Source organism: Sminthopsis crassicaudata, chromosome 6 (genome assembly GCF_048593235.1).
Source record: "Sminthopsis crassicaudata isolate SCR6 chromosome 6, ASM4859323v1, whole genome shotgun sequence".
Classification (NCBI taxonomy): domain Eukaryota; kingdom Metazoa; phylum Chordata; class Mammalia; order Dasyuromorphia; family Dasyuridae; genus Sminthopsis; species Sminthopsis crassicaudata.
In genome coordinates, this window is record NC_133622.1 from 196,338,695 (window position 1) to 196,361,047 (window position 22,353).

At 38.8% G+C, this 22,353-nt stretch overlaps 1 protein-coding gene across 1 annotated transcript in view; it reads right to left on the reverse strand.

Annotated features, from left to right (window-relative positions):
- SPON1 (spondin 1) overlaps positions 1-6,888 on the reverse strand; it is a 362,466-nt gene extending 355,578 nt beyond the window's left edge. Inside the window, 1 exon segment of the mRNA XM_074275432.1 lies at positions 6,150-6,888. Coding sequence (XP_074131533.1) covers positions 6,150-6,369 — 220 coding nt within the window. The 5' untranslated portion in view covers positions 6,370-6,888.
- Between the last annotated feature and the right edge of the window lie 15,465 nt (positions 6,889-22,353).

The following is a 22,353-nucleotide window of genomic DNA, read 5'->3' on the forward strand; positions in this document are numbered from 1 at the left end:
TGGGGAGGATCAGGACCAGTTATTAGAGATGACAAGTTGTAAACATTTAGATCATATCAGTGATGAAAAAATAGTATAGCTAACTGTGTCTCAATGCCACATGCCTCAGCAAGCTAGGGCTTCAAGCAGCAGATGTTTTACTATATAGAAATTTATTAAATATTTGAGTTCCTATGCTATAAAAGGAGCATCTTCAAGATAAAGGAATGTAACTCTCTACTTCAGGTTATCTGAAACACTTTAGTGTTCCTTGAGGGAGGGAAAAATGAAGTGAAGCTTCAATTGGAAATTTAAAAGATCTGAAATGGCAGAGGGAAAACTTGACCTTTGTCAGAAGAAGATTGGAGGGGAGAGAGAATCTAGTTAGCCTCCTGCTCAATAGCTCATCTGAATGTCACGTTGATTGCCTAAAACATAGAAGATATAATGCATAAAAAATATTTGATCCTGAGAAGACAGTAGGGACTTAGTTTCTGATTCCTTACAAATTCTGTAACTGGCCTTGAAGTCAGGAAGAGTGGAGTCTCACCTTTGACACACCAGCTGCATCTGGCAAGAACACCTATTAGTGTTCTTGCCAACTCTCCGGATTTATAAATTTCAAGGAAGATGCTGGCCTGCATTAGTAGAAAGACTTTTCTTATCAGGAAGTTGCTTATATTATTGAAAACACAAACCCAATTCTTATGCTTTTTGGAGGTGTAATAATTGGAACACTTTCATAGCATCTTCAAATCACACAACCAGAAGTGACTTTAAAGATCATCTAAATCTAATTTCTCTATTTACAGATACAGAAACAAAGATGGAAAATGTGCCATGACTTGCCCAACACAAAGACAGTAGAGAATCTCCCATCCATGTGGCTTTCGCCAATATGATATTCAATCTGCAACTTACAAACCATTCCAGTTGCATTGTGTGCCATAGCTTTTCCAAAGCTTAGATATGATTTATTATCTCATTTAATCCTCAAATCCACCATATTAGGTAAACATATCAGTTATCATTGTCCTCATTTTACAGAGAGAGAAACTGAGGCTCAGAGAACATAAATGATTGCTCAAGGTCACTTGAATCAAAAAAGTAATTAGCAGACACAGGGCTCTAAGTTAACTCTGAGATGAAAAGACAGAAATACAGAAACAGAGAAAGAAACACAGAGATACTTAGATACATAGAAGTAGTTATGGGAAGAACACATTTTACATTTTTGTATAAGATGATAAGCATTCTATTGGACAGAGCTCAATGTTCAGAAATACCGATCAATAAGAAAGATCACCATCTCAACATGGTAGAGTGGACAAAGATCTGGACTTGAAATAAGAAAAGATGCAAGACAAATCTTCCTCTGACATGATAAACTTTGTGAACATGGCCAATGCATTAGTTCTTTCATCTGTAAAACTGGAAATAATAATATCCTTGGCATCAGTGTTCCAAGATTGTTGAGAGGCTAAAAAAGAGATAATGTATATAAAATTGTTTTAAAACTTTAATATTATGCAAATGCATCACTATTAAACAATGTAAATTAATTCTAAATAATTCATTGAGTTGTTTCCATGTTTTATTCCTTGTTCTCAAGGTTTTAGTGGAATGATGTATAAGATCATATAAAGTCATGTAAGTTATATAAACCTAAGTCATATACAACTTCTGCTCAGGTCTTTAAAAGAGGGTTAATCCCCAAGGCAAACCAACAAACCACTCATCTACAAAATTTATGTGGTTAGTTTGTGCTTGTCCCACTTGAAAAACTAGCAAAAACAGGAATGACATTTTAATTTTTGTGGTCAATAAGCTGTACAAAACACATCAGAACTACTTTTAACATAATTGTTCTCAGAGGGCACAAGCCAACTCTCTCATGTAGAAAATGTCACATCAACCAAGCCAACACCATTTGGTTCCTAATGACTTAATGAGATTCATCGGGTGAATGCATTCCAAGATGAAAACCCTTCTATAGTCTCCCTTTATTTGTGGTTGACATAAACCAAGAATAAAATAATACTATCCCAGAAGCAAAAAGGGGGGAAAACTACAGGTATAATGAATAAAGTTCTGCATTGAGTTTACTTAGTTATTGGATTTTAAAAGGTACTGCAAGGAACCACACTAAACTTAATATCAGAAGATCCAAGTCTTAGGAGCTGAACCACTACAGATTACTGTACCACAATGTAAATTTTAATTTCATTCTTTGTAAAATAGAGATAATAGCATTATCTACCTCATAAGAATTTACAAGGAAAATATTATACAAATATATATATTGTATAAAATGTTTATGTATTGTTTGATCTGTGTATTTGTTATAAATTAAGTATAAATAGAATTATTATTAATTACTTAAAATCTTTATAAATTACCTTTAACATATGGGGTTATATGACATAGTCATGGTACAGTTGAAAGGTAACTGAATATGGAATCTGAGGAGCTGGATTCAGATCTAAATTTTTAAATTTATGATATGTAGGCAAGTCATTTAAGCTTTCTAGACTTCTTTATCTGTGAAATAAGGAGACTGTATTAGGTCTCTTCCTACTCTAAATCTTATAAATTCTTACAGTAAATGGCAAAGGAGATACAAAGATAAATAATACTTCATTTCTGACCTATTACAATCTAATAAAAGTGATAGGATACATCTATTTTCCACAAATTCCATTTTTTGGCAACCTAAGAGAACAGCTAAGGGATCCAAGACATCCTGAGTGATACCAGCAAAGCTCAGCACTTGGATAGTTTGTTTTTGTGTTGTTATTTTGTTTTTTAGCTAGAAAGGCTTCAAGTCATCAATTTGTCATCTGAGAACCAACCCAGCTCAAGGCAGAAAACTCATGCTCAGAAGGTTGTCCAATCAAATGAAATTGCAAGGCTACTGAGACTCATTACATCATTTAAATGACAGAGAGTCGTTATTTTGGCAAGAGAAATACCTAGAAAAGTCAACTTATGGATTCTTTTAATTATTAAAGTCCATAAAGCTATGTAGATCTCATTTCCTCAGGAGTGTGTCATTTCAGCTCTGAAGGTAAATCCTTTCACTGATACAGATATCAACCACTGCATAATTTAACAGATGCTCTGAATTTGGCTGAAAAATGCATCCCTTTGCAGCACGTCCAGAGATGAAGCTCTCCAAGCTTATTATACTCACCATCAATGCACACACTGAACAGTAAACCTATCACCAGACTTGAAGTCTTTCCAGTCTGATGGACTGGCCAGAGTTTGGTCTATACTGGTGTAGACTTAGAGGATGCAGAATCATCTTCCTGCCAAAATGAGGTTTAGTGGCTCAAAGAGGACCAGTGGTCCTCAAACTTTTTAAATAGGGGGCCAGTTCACTGGAGGGCCGGACTATAGTAAAAACAAAAGCTCTCACTCTATCTCCATCCCTCAGCCCATTTGCTATAACCCGGTGGGCTTCATAAACATCCTCAGTGGGCTGCATCTGACCCACAGGCCATAGTTTGAGAACCCCTGATGGTAGACAGTCAACTAGCCTTAGGCCAGAAGATAAGGTAAAGTCATCCCCAACATCCCTGAAAGAGTCAAGAAGGAAATGAAAATAAAAGATGGCAATGCTCTGATATGGCCACTCTGGTATAGGCCACTTTCCTGATGATGTCCTCAAAGACTATGCTGCTCTTGTAGATGCTACTGTTATACACATACCTACAATAACACACACCCTCCATTCTTTAGTGACTTTCTCACTAGAAATCATGCATAAATCAATGGAATGCAAATTAGTATGTGAATTTGAAGTTATATATAATGTAAATATTTATATGCATATTATATACATATGTTTTTATATAAAATGAGGGAAAGAATGCTTCTTGCTGAGGGAACTAGGAAACCTTCATAAAGGAGGTGTCATTTGAGTGGAATCACTGGATGTCACAACTGAGACTGATGTTAAGTGATAATAGTATAGCACTTAAAGATTTCCTCGACCTTTAGCAACCTAAAAGGTAGATAGTAAGAATATGATTATCCTACAAATGGGGAAACAGGCACAAAATAGTAAAAAAAAAAAAAAAAAAAAAAAAAAAAAAAAAAAAAAAAAAAAAATGCTGAAGGTCTGGAGAAAAAGTATGGTATCCACAGCTCAAAAGCAGGTCTCTTTACTCCCAATGTGGGGCTTATTCTAGTGCACAAGGCTGCTAAACTCTGCTAATTCTTCTTTCTCCTTTTATAGAGGAGAAAGTCCCAGTCCCTCACTGGGTGACAGGACTAAAACTAGACCCCAGGTCTCCTGATTAGGAGATCTGTGCTCAAATACACCCTTCTATTAAAAGGCAGAAATTGTGGAACTGTGCCCTTTCCTCTTCCACCTCCCTTTTAAGCCAATATATGTTTAATTCAGTTAAGTTTTCCACTACTCTCCGACTTCAGATGGAAGGCAATCGTGTTAGGAGACAAGAACCTTCATTCCTGTAGCCCTAACAGACGAGTCAGCTAGCACTCTTTGTAGTTCCAACTTGGGTGTTCTGTGACAACAGCCTTCCCGCTTCTCTTCATGTTCTACATTGGACCTTCTCACCTTTTCTTCTGAGGTGAGTTTTTACGTAACTGGAAAACAGAGTTCACCTGCCAGATCTGTAGCCGTCTCGTCCTTAACTGCAGAGGGCGCAGCTAGGCCTTCTGGGGCCCGCATCAGAGGGAAGTGGAGACTGTGGCCAGCCCGCGGAAAGGATCGCGGCCAATTCGGCGAAGTTCGGGGTTCCTCCCGCTTGCTAGTCTCACTCCCTCAAGTAGTTCGCATAATGTCGCCTCTAATCACGCAACTGGATGCGTCTTGGGACCAGAAAGGGCGAGTTAGACAAGAGACCTGGTCTTTTAATAGAATTCTCTCCTCAAAACTTTCTGTTATTGTGGTAGTGCATCCTTTCCAGGAGAGCCAGGTCAGGCTTTACTTGCCGAGTCCTTTTTTAAAGGGCCTCTTTAGAGACTGGGGTGTTCCCCCTCTCTCCCCAGGACTGCCCCTGCCTTAGGCGGCGAATATTCCCCTCACTAGTTGCAATTTCTTCTTGCCTTTTCAAACCAAGCTGGTTTCCCTCCTCCCAGGAAAACACCTTCCTCCCACTTACCCCGTTTAATGGAAATGCCTTGTGGGCACAAGAGCCGTAGATTCGGGCTAACTAGAGCCCCAGATTTGAGAGAAGGGAGCAAAAAAAAAGGAAGGATTGCCCTGGATCTATAGGCTGCGGTTCCCCCACTCTCTCCAAGAAACGGTCTCGCTCTTTCCCGGGACGCTAAATCTAACCAAGGGCCTGACAGGTGACTAACTCCTCCCCTAGCCAGCTTCGCAGGCTTCGAAGCTAAAGATTTCACTAGGAGGAGGAAGCGAGGTACTCCCTGGTCGGGTTTTTAGGTCAGTTCTACGGGCTTTTACCGCGACGGGCTCCAGACGCAGGTGGGGAAAGGTCCCAGGTGAACCTGCCAAAGGCTAGGTGGTTAGAATGGAAAAATACAAGCGCCCTCGCCCGGGAAGTCACCGAAGCAGCAGCCAAAAGAAAACGTGCTGCTCGGAATCCCTGCTTCTTCCCCCGGGACTCCCCAGAGCCAGCTCCGGCCCTGCCCCGCCCCTGCCCTAGCCAGCTCACCTGAGAAGGACCGGGTGAATGGCAGAGTAACCCGGGGACAAAACCCTCACCCCCACTCCTCGCGCCAAGCCCCGGCCCTCGCACCCTATCCTTCTTGTCCTAAAACACCAGCCCGGAGCACCCGGACCCCGCGGGTGCAGAAGTAGCGGGAGGCGAGAGGAAGCCGGGCTTCCCCGAGCAGCCAGCGAGCTGCCCCGACGGCTTAGCTCACTGCAACCGGAGCACCCTTGGGGAGAGAGAGAGGTGACGGAAAAACGCTTTTGCCGCTAATCTCCGACTGCTCCAAAGCAGCCGCAGAAGCCCCGTCCGAGTTCCCAAACTAGGAAAAGAAAGCAATAAAAGCCCCTTTGCAGATGTTCCAGGCGCCGGAGGCGAAGCTTCCGAACTTCTCCGGCCGGCTCCCAGTCTCCCCCAAGCGGCCCGGAGCTAGCCGCCCGGAGGGAGATTCGTGGCAGAGTAGTAGCCCGGCCAAGTGGCCCGGGTGGAGGTGACCCCGGCCCCGGCTCGTAAATGACTTACCCCGATAACTGTTGCCCGGCTTATAAAATTCTGGGTCCCCTTCCACCCGGAGGCTGAACTCGTTGTAGCCCTCGCGGCGGGTGCCCTGGGCGCGCAAGATGCGGCTGCAGTAGCCTTCGGACTTGAGGACTTTGTCCAGGGTCTCATCTGGGAACGCCAGCACCGTAAGGGCCAGCGCCAGGGTGAGGAGCGCCCGAGGGAAGGGTGAAGAAAGTCCCATCTTCTCAGCAGCTCCACAACTTTCTGCTCCTAGCCCTCGCCGCCGCCGTGGAAATGCCCCCTGGTGAAAGCCGGGCAGAGGGGAGGCGACTGAACAGGGCAGCGGCTCGTCAGCTCCAGCCTCGGAGCGAGGCGCTCCCCCGCCCCCAGGGAGCAGACCCCAAGAGGGGCGAGAAACTGGGGAGAGGAGTGAAGGAGGGGGAGGAAAAGGAGAAGAAACAAAGAGGGAGAGAGGAGCGAGCCAGCGAGGGAACGTTCCTGCTCTCTAATCAGCTGCCGCCGGCTGGAGCGAGCTAGCGAGGGAGCGGAGGGGGGAGGGAGGCGGAGGCAGGAAGGCTGATTTTGCCCAGATCCCCAAGTGAAGCGCTGTTTTCTTTCAGAGCTAGTGATTAGCAGTTGTAATGTTTACTCTGCCCGGCGGTATTCCCAAGGTTTGGTGAAATAACAGAGCGCAGGAAAACGCTGCTGCCTCCGCTGCCTGTCTCCTAGACATCCAGCCGGGCTCGAGCCACGCTCACCAAGAGAGCTAGGCTGACAGCATCGAAATTCATCCCTCGCCTTCCGGCCAAAGTCTGGTCACTGTGCGCCAACTGGACCGGGTGGAGGGGGAGGGGAACGAGGAGAGGCCAGAATTTTAAAAGGTGTCGGGGCGGGGGGTGGGGGGTGGGCAGGGTTGCTGTGGCGATGGTCGTTCTAAAAGTTCAGAGAAGGGCCTGCTTTTCTTCTCATTTGTAGGTAATCGTTATCTTTTGACTCGCTCTCTCTCTTTTCCTTCCTCAGTGCCCCACCCTCCAGCCCAATACTGATGGGGCCAGGACGCCGGGCCATTGGGGCGGGTGCCCGGTTTCGGGGAGGGATGAACTTTGGCGCTGTCTTGCCAGGGCCTTTCGCTGGGGACCGCGCAGAGAGCGGGGCCAAGGGCTGGGAGCGGCGCCAGCGAGCAGAACCCTGGGCACCGGGAGCAAGGAGATTGATCTCTGTCCTCCTATTTCCCTGAGTAGAGGAACCTGGTGGGCCAACAGTAAGCGGACATTTATATGGTCCTTAAAGATCTGCAAAAGTACTTTTCTTTTCCATACTTTATGCCAACTTGCCTCAAGGTTGGTGTAGTTAATAAGTTTGGTGACAAGGATTTGGACTTGGGGAGCCCAGTACTCTCGCTACTCCACCATGCTGCAGTCCCCTAACACGCATCTTCCCGCACACCCAGCACTGGCCACTGTTCTTCTGGCCTCTTATCCCTCTAATTGTGAGGAAGTCAAAATGAACTACAACTGTGGGCATCTGACGCCTTCATGCTGCCCCCTGGCTTCCTGGCTCTCCCACTACACCTGGATCCTCCATTACTTTCCGTGTCCATATTTATCCTAGCCTTTCTCAATCTCTCCTTCCGCATCTAGCTCCACCTCATCCTAAAGTCTCCCACATCTATCCCATTTTTGATCAGCTCTCCCCTCCCTTTAAGCTACAGTCTTATCTCTTTCCTGGCCGAATGTCTACAACGAGGGGGACTATATATCTTTTAACAGCTAATTATTGAACTAGCATCTTGCCTTGGGCTTTGATGGCAAATTTTCTGGGTCATGTTTCAATCAGTGTAAGGAACCTTACCCTTGTGAAAGATACTTCATCACTTTGCAAAGTTGTAATTAACTGGAGCAAAGGCTGGGAGGTAGGGGCACTCTCCCAGGGCTCCAATATGGGGAGGAGGGCTGTTTCCCTTCGGAGAAGGGCACTGCCTCCCCACGGTGACCATAGTCCCTTGCACTTAACCTCCAACTCTGGCAGCGTGAGCTCACGGTCAGCCTCCCCTCTCCCCTCTTCTTATTCAACACTATAAATGCCAACAGTATATCTGAATTCACCACTGACCTGGCCTCTATACCCACATATTCCCCTACCACTCACCTCTGGTTGTTCAGTTAACATATTCCTGGTTATGATTATTACTTTCTCCAGTGGTCCTCAAACTTTTTAAAAAGGGGGCCAGTTCACTGTCCCTCAGACAGGGCCGGACTGTAATAAAAACAAAAGCTCACACTCTGTCTCCGCCCCTCAGCCCATTTGCCATAACCTGGCTGGCCCCATAAACGTCCTCAGTGGGCTGCATCTGGCCCGAAGGCTGTACTTTGAGAACCCCTGTAACCTTCATTCTATGCCTCAAACCCCCTAACCTTGTTTCCAGAAGTGATTAGTGCTCTTCTTTCCCCTCTCCACTTTTCTGATACTGTCACAATAATTGGATATTTAAGTCTGGAGTCCATTCTTTTTTCCCATTCTTATCCCCGTAACACAAATCTATGTTTACTAGCCTTATTAAAAAGGAAAAAAAGAGACTATACAAATTTAGGAAGATTGTTAAAAGCATGTGTGTGTGTGTGTGTGTGTGTGTGCGCGCGCGCGGGCAACCCATGGCATAATTTCCAAATCCTGGACTTTTACCAGGCCCCTAGAAAGAAGTGATTTTTAGTGTCTCAAAATATCCATATACAAATTTTGAATTTGTCTACATGAGCAGGCTGGATCAAGTTCATTTGTCAGAATCACAATCCTAGTTTCAATCTCAGCCAATCAGGAATCCTTTTTATCATCTGTCAGGCTTCTGGGTGTTCTATTCTTGTTTTACATTGATGGATTTACATTTACAATTATCTCTCTCTTTTTCTTTGTCTCTCTCCTCTCCTTCTCTCTCTCTCTCTCTCTCTCTCTCTCTCTCTCTCTCTCTCTCTCTCTCTCTCTCTCTCTCTCTCTCTCTCTCTCTCTCTCTTTCCCTCTCTCCCCACCTTTTTTTCTTCTCTTCCTCTTTTCCTACCTCTCTCCTTATAGCTGGAAGAAACTTTAAACATAATCCAGTTCATTCACTTCTTACACATCAAGAAAATGATGTCCATAAGGGATAATTGCTGTACCTAATGCCACTTCATGGCAGAGTACAATATCCCTGTGACTTAAAAATAGCATACACTGCCATCATGAAATTAAAAAGTCAAAGCATTCTGTCAATCTACTAATTGTAACCTTCTGTTCTAGGCACAAGGGAGATACCAATGTAATTAAGACGTGGTCTATATCCTCATGAGTTTTCCAGAGTTAGGCTTTGATGGATAATAGGATTTTGTTAGACACAGAAGGAAGAAAAAATGCTAGGAAAGGGGAACATGCCCTGGAAAGGAAGTATAAACCCTCCTAGGAAGAACATAATATTTCCTGCTATATTAAAACCTTAAGGTAGAATGAAATGGCAGTACATCATACAGCATGTGATATGCTACAGTGTGATAAGTATATAGATTTAGAACTGGAAATAACTTTGGAGGTCATTTAGTTCCCAGCTTCTTAAACTGTGGTTCATGTGAGGTCTTGTAACTGAATATGGAAGTCATGAAATTATGATTTATTATCAGAAAATAATTGATTTGCATATATACCTGGAATCATGTATCAGTGGAAAAAAGTCATTCAATTCTCTCATTTTACAAAAGAGGAAACTGAGGCTGATTGGTTAAATGACTTGCCAAAGATCACACAGTAAGTTATCAGGGATTGAGATTCCAATCTAAGTCCTCTGAGTCCAAACCCATTGATTTACACTGAATGTTGCCTGTTGAGGCTAACTTGATTAAGACTTCAGAATTCTTTGTAAACTTAAGTTTAGACAGATGTGTTAGGATGATACTGTGAAAAGGTTTGAAAGCTAGTCCCCATATTTTACCCTGATGTCACTTGGTAGGGTACTATTGGCTTTTTAGAAGAAAAGTAACATAATGAAATGACTACTTCAAAGAAAAATTAACTTGATGAATACAAGATGGAACAGGGTTGTAGGTAAAAAGATTCAAGAAGCTATTATATTGTTCTAGGCTGGAACTGGTGAAGGTCTAGACAAAATGCTTTTATGAAAATGGTGGTCCCATGGTGGATATGAATAATACTTAAAGCTAGAAACAGGAAAACTTGATAAAGTGGAAAGATAGGATGAAGGATGAAGTAGTGGATAAACTTAATTACTCCAAAATTTTGAGTGTAGGAGACTGAGATTGTGATTCCATTGATGTACATAAAAATATTGATGAATCTGATTTGGACACAAATGCATTATTTATTTCATCAGTCAACATTTTTAAACACCTACTATAAAAACCTAGGTCTCTTTCTCAAATCCTCGTTTTCACCTCATCCCAAGCCAATCTGTTGCCAAATCTTGTCAATTTCACCTTCACAACATCTCTCATATATACCCCTTCTTTCTTCTGACACTTCTATTTCTACTTCTATTCTCCCAATATAGGCTCTTATCACCTCACACCTGTTCTACTGTAATAGCTTTCTTATTATTTTCTCTGTCTCAATTCTTTCCCCAGTCAGTCCATCCTCTATTCAGCTTCTAAATGGATATCTATCTATCTATCTATCTATCTATCTATCTATCTATCTATCTATCTATCTATCTATCTATCTGTTTTTGCTGAAGCTATTGGGGTTAAGTGACTTGCCCAGAATCACACAGCCAGGAAGTGTGAAGTGTTAAGTGTCTGAAGTCATATTTGAACTTGAGTCTTCCTTACTTCAGGGCTGATGCTGTATCCACTGCACCACTGAACTGCCCCCAAATTGCTATTTCTAAAGTACAGAGCTGAATATGCCCCTCCACAATTAAATGCAAAATCCTCTGGTTGACTTTTGAAAGGCATTCATAACCTAGTTTTCCAGTTTTCTCAAATTTTATGTACTTTATGATCAGATAAACCTAGTCTCCTTACTGTTCTTTTCACAACATTCTTCTCTTCACTCCATGCATTTTCTCTGGATGTACCCCATGCCTCAAATGCTCTCCATCCTCATCTCCAGACTTCCTTCAAGTCTAAGATGAAAACCTAACCTTCTACAAGAAGCCTTTCCTGGCTCTTCTTAATTCTAATCTCTTCCACTGAGATTATTTTCCATCTATACCATATCTATTTTGTTCTATGTAGTTCTGTTTTCTTCCCTACTGAACTGTGAAATCCGTGAAAGTCAGGATTTCTTTTGCCTTTCTTTGCATTCTTTGCTTTGCACTGGGCTTGACACATACCTGCTTAATTAATGCTAGTTGATTGATTGATTATCAGTGAGAAAGTATCAGTGAGCAAGACATGATGTTAGGCATTGAAGATACAAGGGAAAATGAAAAAAATGAAAGTGAAAAACAAATTAAAGCCAAACAAAATAAAATGAAAAAGAATAACTCTTGTGAGGAAGGAAGGATAGTAGAATATAAAATGACAGATAATAAATAAAAGATGATTTTAGAAGATAACACTAAACATTAAATGGATCTGGAAAAGCTTTCCCTAGGAAGGGATACAAAGTTCACAACTGACGATGTCTACTACATAGTTGAAATTATAGATTTAGAGTTCAGGAAAGAGATCATAACTAGACTGATGGATGTATATCATTCAAATATAGATGATAGAGTTGAAAATGTTTGAAAATCTTAGCTGAGAAGTAAGAACTGAAGGATGTATGAAACCCTTAAGAAAAAAGAATAAAGTAAGAATGCTGAGAAGTGAGAACTGAAACTTGGTGGCCAGAAAAGAAGTAATTTAATTGAGTGACAGCAGCTAAGGGAGGAGGCAATCTTTGGGGAGGAAAAGGGGCAGTTGTTTACAGTCACATGCTATAGAAAGATTGTTAAATTTGCCAAAAATAGATGGCTTTGAGAGAGAAGTTTTCATGGATTGAAAGTATAAGGCAGATTGCATGGGGTCAAGGAACAATTGAATGGTAAGAAAGGAAAGGTCCTAGAGCAAAGGGACCCATTAGGAGCTTTAGCCAAATATATTCTATACCACTTTCTTTTAGTCTTCCTGGTTGAGGGAATGAGAGAAACATCATGACTGAGAAGCTACTATTCCAGTAGAGGTCAAGAGTGTTACCTAGGAGACAGAGATGGAGATAGGAGAGCCAGTCAGAGATAGGAAGAGATAGATAAAGATAGAGAGGAGAGAGACAGAGACAGGAAAAGAGAAAGAAGAGAGACACAGAGAATACAGTACATAAAGCATAGAGTGTGCTGGGAAAGTAATTTGATATTTGAAGTAGAAATAAGATGATAATCTAAGAGAATGAATGAGAAACTATAAGAAGAGACCTTATATATTATTTGACCTTCATTTTATCCAGAGAAAACTGAAGTCCTTAGAAGTTAAATTACTTGCTCCCAAAACATATAGCTTATCTTTTTGTTACTCCAGGACTTAGCACAGTGCTTCAAATACAGTAGGTGCATGATAAATGTTGATTGACTATAGAGAACAGCTTTGAGGTTAGGGCCTAACCCAGTGCTCTTTCCACTATAACATAATGGTAAGATTGAAAGTCAGACAGCATAAGTTTGACAAAGAGATCAGCAACAAGATGGTGAGTTTGGCAGAATTCTCTCTCTACTTAAGAGTTTTGAGACATGTAATCAATTTTCTACCCAGTCCTTCTTCCTTCTTCAGCTGGAGAATTCTCAATAATGCTCCAATTGTTGTCCATGGCAATGGGCATCCTCAAATGGCAGAGGATAGAACTACCAATACCATCCCTTACCAAGTTGTAATGATCTTTCCTTTCTCTGGTCTCACATAACACAATGTGCCTCACATATAGTGTTAATACTTTTACTGGAAAATTAGCTGGGTATAATGGGTACTATTCAGGACTTGGAGTCAGGAAAAACAGGATTCAGAACCTCAGACATACCCAGCTGGACAATTCACATAAACTCTGTGTGTTTCAGGCAGCTTCCTACTTAATCATAGGCAGTTGTAATCTCTCCTATTGGAAAGAATTCCCCAGACTGCCAAAAATCAGATTTATATTTGTGAAATAGTTAGATACACAATTTTATAAAAAAAATTGTATTTTTGTAATAACATATTTGTACATGTGCCATATTCCTTTGGTAAACTGATATTTAAGAGAAAGATGGCATTTCTTCCATTCTACTCCAGAAAAATAGTGTTAACATCCAAGTGTCTCCTTCTTAAGTGTTCATGATAGCCTAGAAAGAGTTCCACACTGTGAGTCATGAAATATTGCTTCAAGCTCTGGCTTTACAAAAAAAAAAGTATTGACCTTGAAATCAGAAGGCTCACACTCAGTTTCCAGCTCTGCCTAGCTGGGCAATGTCAAGCGATTCAATCAACAATTCTGTGCTTCAGCTTTTTCCTTAAATGCTTATTTGACTGACTGACTGATATATGGAATAAAATGTTGGGCTTGGTGTCACAAAGATCTTGCTTAGAATCCTGCCTTTGAGTCTTACAAGCTATGTGACTCTGGGTTCATAATTTCATTTTTCTGACCCTCAGTTTCCTCATCTGTAAACAGATATAACAATACCTGTAGTATTTTCCTCACAGGCTTGTTATTAGAATTGACTGAGATAATAAATAAGATATGTTTTTACAATTTTTAAAGCAAAATAAAAACTTTAAATATCAGTTATTAGGATGTGGATTCTAATTCCTGTAGTTCAGATGGTCTCTCACTCTAATTTTGACACTCATATATTAAATTAACATTTAATTTATATGCATCTTTTCTTCCAATAAAGAACATAACTATATTTTTGTCTAATTCCTCCTCAAATACTATTGCATATAGTGAGAGATGCTGATACAAGAATCTTCTGATTCTATTTTCAAAATGAAAGCTAATGTCAGTAAGGGGTTGCTATGAAAAAATCAGCTCACCAAGCTGATGATTTTCATCATTATAATATGTACATAAGTAAAAATGAGATAAGAATCCAGGAAAGAAAAGTCACTGGGGGAAAATGCTTCCTTTTCATCATCTGGAGGAAGATTTTATACTTTCTTGGGAAAGAGATATGATCGAATCTTCCTTGTGGTGAAGAAAGGAAGATGAGATCTTAGAGAAGGAGCCCAAGAGGTAAGTACAGAAATGCTATGCCATCTAGATCTCATTACCTGTTCGTGAAATCTAACAGAAGGACAGAGAGATAGAGAGAAAAAATGAGTTGGGATTTTTTTTGGACTGAAAACTTTAGAAGGAACGTGCTTCTGACTAGAAACAGAAAAACTGAGAGAAGAAGGCTGGGCCAGGCAAGAAACTTATTAGCAGCCAAGGAGAAAATCTTCAAATGGAAACAATTCATTTGTCAATTGGAAGATCATTTCTGAGGGCCTCTGAGACCTTGTTCTGTCTAATGATACGAATAGGTGGAGTAAGCACAGAAAGAAGTGATTAAAAAAAAAAAAGAAGTGGAGGTTATAAAGTAGAAATGCAGAATCAGATAGTTGAAGGAATGGATCTGTAGCCATCTAGTCTTAAATAATTTAATCATAAAGATTGAGTTGGAGGAGATCTCTCATGCAACTCTCTCACTTTATTGATATCAAAATGGAGACCGAGAGGTTAAATAACATGTTTAGGTTACTCAGTAAGTAGCAGAAGCAATCAGCCAACTCAGGAGTTCAAATTCTTAATCTGGAATTTTTTCCATGGCTTCTTTATAATATCTTTTGCAAGTGATAGAATTTGTCAAATGCCTGACTAAAATCTAAGTATCTTGATCTATAGGATTCACCTGATCTACTAACATAGAAATTTTGATTTAAAAAAGTCAAAGAAATTAGTCTGACCTCTTCTATGAAACTGTATTGGCTTTTAGAGACCTCCTTTCTCTAAGTGGTCACAAACCATCCCCTTCAGCAATGTTATAGGATTTTAAAAGAATAACTATATGAAATCAGACCATAAGCTTAATAGAACAAAAATAAATATTAAAAAACAGAAGAAAAGAAGAAAATGTAGCATACAATTTAGGTAATTTTAACCTTGTCTTTTTATACAAGCTGTAGGGGAGGGAAAAGAACTAGGAGAAGACAATAGACATCAGCACAGACTATCATCATTTCTTCAGGTGGTTTAACTGATGAAAATCAGGCACCATAATGAAGAGATCAAAAGAACCTAGAAACTAGTTGAGCCAGTGACTTGAATATTTGAAGTCCTTTCAAAACAGAAAGGGATGGCAGCCAAGGGCAACACTCACAGAATATAAACCCACGTGTAAAACATTCTAGAAAAGGGTTATAGAAGATTATGAGTTACATCATCTCATAAAACAATGAAAAGCAATAAAGAGAAAAACACATTTACAGAAAACTTGGCAAGAAACCCAAACTTGTCAGAATATTAAGAAATTATTCAAAGTTAGCATCCTTTAATGTCTGAGTGCATATTAAAGTATAATTTTTTTCACTTTATTTTTCTTAGTTTTTTGTGATATGGCTGACATAGAAATATGTTTTGTATTACTTTACCTGCATAATTGATATCATTTTTGCCTTCTCAATAGGTGAGAAGATGCTAGAAGGAGGGAAAGAAGTTGGAACTCAATTTAAAAAAAAGTTTTTAAAAATAAATAATAAGTTGGGGATAAATATAAAGGAAAAAAATCAATTTAACATCATTCTGACAAGGTTGGTCTAGTCATAAAGAAAAGGGAGTTGTGTTTCTTTACAGCTTGGGGAAAAAATGCTAATGAAAGATCAAGACCAAGGCATAGGGTTCCCCATCCCTGCAGTATAGTGAGAATTTTGAGAATCTCCACCCACAGAGGAGAATTAACAAGAAGGGAACATGGCAGGACTTTCTCTTGATACAACATGATACCACATTGTTCAGTGGTAGTGTTATCTGTAAATTCCTTTTGTCAAACCCATACCTCCATAGGAAACCAAGATTAGTGGCCTCTAAATGGATAAACAAAGTGGTATTTTGTGTGTTTTTTTTTTAATCATGGGTATTTCTTTGGCAACTGAAGCTCTAAGAGAAAAACACACTAAAAATCAGGGATGTTTATCCCTATCTTTTCTTACTCTAGCAAAAAGTACCCATTTCTCCTAGTCTCCTTTTGAAATATTCTGTTAAAGACTTATGTGATGGATTTTTTCTTCTCATTAATACCTATGGTTGATCCCATCTATGACAACTGACCTATTGCTGAGCCCTAGATGGCATAAGTGACTCCATATTTAACCACTGACTGATCCAACAATGTAGCAGTAAGAGCTGAATAGTTATTCAGTACAAAGGAACTTACTACTACAAAGGAACTTACTACTACATAGTTGGGTACAATAATTAAATTTGGCTTGGTCAATTATATTTTTAAGCAACAAATGCAAAATTCTCCTAATTATGATCAATTTAGCAAACTTCACTAATCTATGTATGCAAGGTTAACAAACTTTCCTAATTAAAATACCCCCATAGTCAATAAAGGGATGGAAGGCTGAAGTCCAGATCATCTACTGATTTACTGCCTCAAGTTACCATGAATCTGCCTAGTAATATTACAGAGATTTAAGGGCAGAGACCCAGAGAATTTAGCTCTGGATAAGAATACACACTCCACCGTGCACCTGAATCACCACCTAAACTACCCTTGGAATCCTAGGCCTGGGAAGTCAAATATTTGCATGCCTGTGAGAAACAAAGTTCCTTCTTCATGATTCTTTGGGCATTCAAATTCCTTCTCAGTACCTCACACAAGATCTCTTCATACTGTTCTTATATTTCATGTTTTGTTTTTTTTGTTTTTTTGTTCCTGGCATGAGGGGGTGGGGAAGCCATCAGGAAAAAGTGACAATTCTTACCACAGGGCTGAGATCTCAACCCACTGTTAGAAAGTTTTTGCTCTCTGAGATCATAATGACCCATTTCATAACTTCACTTCCAAGCATAATATTGCTATGAGATTGGAACATTTTAAAATCTGGCTAGATTTTAAAATCAAACATTAGTCTAACATGACTAAAAGTTTTACCAAGATGAAACTGGAAGAACAACAGATTGAATATATAAATGATATCTCAATATTTCCATAAAAATTTTCTCCACCAATGACAATGAGTACACCACATTTGAATTCTAATATCACAGTCCGCAGTAATTGTAAATAGAAATGACACTAAATATATACATCCAAAGAGATCAAAAGAAAAGGAAAAAATCATGCACACACATATACAAAAAAATACTATAGCAGCTTTTTTGTACTGCCAAAAAATTGGAAATTGGGGAATAGCTGAATAAATAGCTAAATTTATGAATCATAAATGTACTGGAATACTTTGTTCATTCAACATTAATTCAATAAACATTTATTAAGTGGTGTGTGCCAGGAATTGTGATAAGTACTTGGGAAGACAATGCCTGCCTTCAAGTAGCTAACAATGCATACAAAGCAAGCTATATACAGAATAGATAGAAATAATTAACAGAGAGAAACCAGTAGAATTAAGAGAGGTTTGGAAAGATTTCTTATAAGAGATAGGATTTTTGGTTGTTAAAGAGAAAGAAGGTTTTAGAAAAACCTGAATAAGATTTTTATGATTTGTTATAGTTAGAAGTGAATAGACTGAGTGAATGAATGAATGTATTGTGCATAAAAAGCACTCTGCTAAGTGCTGGGAACACAAATAGAAAAAATAAGAGTCCTGCTCAAATGGAAGGTAAAACATATAGAAGGTTTCAGCAGAAAATCAAATGGAAAAGTCCCATGATCCTTAGACTGCAATAGCAAAGCAGATACTAATGACAAGGTCTTTTTGCAGCTAAAACTATCTTTTCTTTAGCTGTGACTGTAGCAACCTATAAGAACAATTGCCAGACTTTGTCTCCATAGCGATTGCTTCCCCTTCATGTCCCAAGATTCTTAGGTCCAAGATGCTTAGCTCTCCCCATCATGGTCTACGGGGAGATGGTAGCCAAGCTGGTAGTTGTGTTTTGACTTGCCTGGAACATGCTATCTCCTATTTCTCCATCAGGGTATCTTGCTACTTCAGCTAATCTGGCTTGTTTGTCTTGCTTGTTGTTGCCTTGTTTGTTGACAGCAGTTAGGAATTGATGACCTTTTCTCCATAAGAGTTAGTTCCCTGGATTAATAGCGGGAATAATGGTAGGGGGTTTAGAGGTGCTGCCACTTCCAGGGTTTCTAAGTCTATCTGCATCTTGGGGGGAAAACCAGGAAAACAACTTAATACTCTTATCAACAGTGTAAAAATAAAAACTTTTGAAAGACAAATTCTGATCACTTCAATGACCAATTATGACTTAAGAGGACCAGTGGTGAAGAATGCTGCCTATATCCTGACAAGAAGTCGATTCAGGATGCTGGATGATATATACGTTTGTGGACATAGCCAATATGGCAATTCATTTGTTTGATTTTTACATATTTGCTATCGATGTTTTTAAATTATTTTTTCCGGTAGGAGTGGAAATGAGAAAAATGCTAAATAATTAAAAATCTAATTTGGAAAGGAATTGTACTAAAAATATGCAAATAGCAGCTGGACTCAATCAAATATACATGGAAAAAATTAAGCAATAATTGTGAAGGCGTTAAAGAATCTAAAAGAAAAAAAAGGACACTAAATGCTTGGGGGAAGAAATCATAGATCTTATTACATGAGAGGAAAAAAGAGTACTAATAAAATATCAATAACTTTTGATCCATATGACTACTTTTTCAGCTCTATAAAATTTTCATGAAAATTATTTAAACATATTTCAAGGATATCCTTGATGAAGTAATGAGAAGAAAACTAGTAGATTTTTTGATATTCTATAGCAGACCACAACAAAATCACATAATTAGCTAAACTATTCAAAGAATATGAGATTCTATTTTTTGTAGTTTCTTGACAATAAAAAAGCATCTGAGACAGTAGAGCAAAATGTCAATTTCAAGGCTCTCTCATAGAATATCCTATGCATATGCTAAAATCCCATATGAAAAATATGCAAGTAGAGATAACTGCAATGACCTTGTAATTATTAATGTTAAGTAAAACATAAAGCCTGAAATATCTACTTCTAAAAGGTATATGCCATTACTATAATGTCCAACACTTTAATAGAGTAAGGATTGCCTATAAATAGTGAAATCTTGTCAATGTTCTTGTTTGCAAATTATATTGAAGTGAGCTCACCCAGCCCTATAACTTTGTAGAGACTCTTAAATAAATCACTCAAAAGAATGATTTTTTAAAAAATCTTTTTGTCTTTCCAAGCAAAACAAAAAAGAAAAAACCTCATTCCTATAATACAAAATATGATACACAGTTAAATGGCCAACTTATAGAGTTGGTCATCAACCCAAATATCTTAGATATTATATTTGAATAATTAAATGGGCCCAGAATTAGGCAAAAGGGGGAATATAGCCTGCATTACCTCTGATGACCTCAATCTTCTTTCTAAAATATTCATCTTCTTAACATCTCTAATCTTTTGGTGATACTATATGTCCTATAAATCACTGAATATAACACTGTAAAAAATAAATGTGTATGTCATCCAAAGAACAATGGAGAGATTCCTGATGAATCTCAGTAGGTTGTATCATTTACTAGAAAACGAATGTTCTGAAAAAGTAGATACATAGTAATATCCTTAGTGAGATATATGACCAGGACAAGAATTCTTTTCCCAAGAATGAAGGATAATCCTGGAAAAAACCCATGCTCTATCTGTACATCTATACAATATCAAGAGTTTTAAAGGAAAAATAGTGATTAGATCCCCTTTTGGGAAGATTTATATGATTACATGGACAAAAGCCACCCAATATTTGGGTCAGTTAAGTTCTGCACAACAGGAGATGCTACTCACAATAATGAGATCAGAGATCCATAAAAGCATTGAAATTAGCAGCCTAGAGTTAGCCAACTTCATTCTCTTCCCTTTTGTAAAAGTCTCTAGGAAAGCATATTTTAACAACCCTGTTTAAGGTTGATACACATCATCCCTGACCAACAGCCCATAATTCCAGTGTTTTAATACATTGTCAGGAATCTAAATATGATTCTCACATACCATGTTTCCAGTCATCTATTAATTTTACAAATCACATTTTTCTTCTGAAGCCCAGTTTCAGAAGGCATTTGCAATAATGATGAGAACACTACTTCTGCCCCTAAAGGAAAAATTTAAATTTCCACTAAGAATTTATCTGTTTAAATTTAATTAACCACTTTAATTTTCCCCTTTACTCCATATGATTGTTGAAATATTGTTGATGACCCTTGAAAGACCTCAGAGAGTGAAAGTAGTACCATAGGACTGGAGAGGAACATAGGCTGCCCCAATTTTAAAAGGGTGAGAGGGAAGAGGAGGGGAAAACTGTGAACTATAATCAGTGAGCTTGACTTCTAACCCTTAAAAAAAGTCTAGGACAAATTATTCAAGGAATTATTTGAGAGCACTTAGAGAGAGAAACCCTTAAATCATTGCCTTTCATAGCTCAGGGAAACTAGAAGTTATGCCATGCTGGATTATCCAAAATATATCAAAGTTGAGAATTCTAACAAAAGATTGCTGGAGAGGAAAATGGTATATCATTAAAGTATCTTTGCCAAGAAAATTCCATAGACACAATAGTGGAAGATGAACCCCTCAAATGTGAAAAGCGTATTGTGTTATGGTTCATGGTGTCATGCAGAGTTGTTTATGATTGAATTAGTGAATGAAGCAGCAATTGCTAAAAGTTAGTAGAGCTTCTTCAGAGAAGCTTGGCTCCAGAGAAGAATCTAATGTGTGCGACAAGCCATATCTACTTGTAAACACAATTAATGTATCGGTTAGCTGAAATACTTTTTTCTCTCTTTTTAAATTTTTATTACAAGGAATGGCTTCCGGGGAGATGGAAAATAAGAAGAATATTTTCAGAAATTAATGTGATACTTGAAAAGGTGCTCTAAATCACTATTGATCAGAGAAATACAAATTAAGACAACTCTGGAGTATCACTTCACACCTATCAGATTGGCTAAGATGATGGTAAATGTTGGAGGGAATATGGAAAAACTGAGGCACTAATACATTGTTGGTGGAGTTGTGAACTGATTCAACCATTCTGGAGAGCAATTTGGAACTATGCCCAAAGGGCTATCAAACTGTGCATACCCTTTGATCCAGCAGTGTTTCTACTGGGCTTATATCCCAAAGAAATAATAAAGGAGGGAAAGGGACCCACATGTGCAAAAATGTTCATGACAGCCCTTTTTGTAGTGTCAAGAAACTGGAAGCTGAATGGATGCCCATAATGGCTGAATAAGTTATGGTTATGGATGTTACAAAATATTATTATTCTATAAGAATTATTCTATAAGAAACAATCAGCAGGATGATTTCAGAGAAGCCTAGAGAGACTTACATAAACTGATGCTACGTAAATTGAGTAGAACCAGAAGAGCATTGTACATGGCAACAAGATTATACGATGATCAATTCTGATGGACATAGCTCTTTTCAACAACGAAATGATTCAGGCCAGTTCCAATGGTCTTACCATGAAGAGAGCCATCTGCACCCAGGGAGAGGACTGGGGGAACTAATTGAGCGTGGATCACTACATAGTATTTTTACTCTTTTTGTTGTTGCTTGTTTGCATTTTGTTTTCTTTTTCATTTCTTTTCCTTTTTGATTGATTTTTCTTGTGCAACACAATAATTGTGAAAATATTTATAGAAGAATTGCACATGTTTAACAATTATTGGATTACTTGCCATCTAGGAGAAGGGATGGAGAGAAGAGAAGGAAAAAATTTGGAACACAAGATTTTGCAAGAGTTAATGTTGAAAATTATCCATGCTTATGTTTTGAAAGTAAAAGGCTTTAATAAAAAATAATTTGAGATATTTTTATTTGAGATATTAATATTAAAAAGAAATTAATGTGATATAAGAACAAAAGTCCATCACTAAAATGATATTATTTTTAAATAACAGATCATAGACTAATTTCATTGTCTTTTCCCCAAAGTAACAAGACAGCAGAAATAGGAAATCAAAAAATGGAATAGGGGTCAAGAAGACTTAAACCCTGCCTCTGACACAGACTGGCTTTGCGACTTTAAGCAAGTCACCAAACTCCCCAGTGGCCCCAAGCAACTGTTATTTCAAGACTATAAAATGTT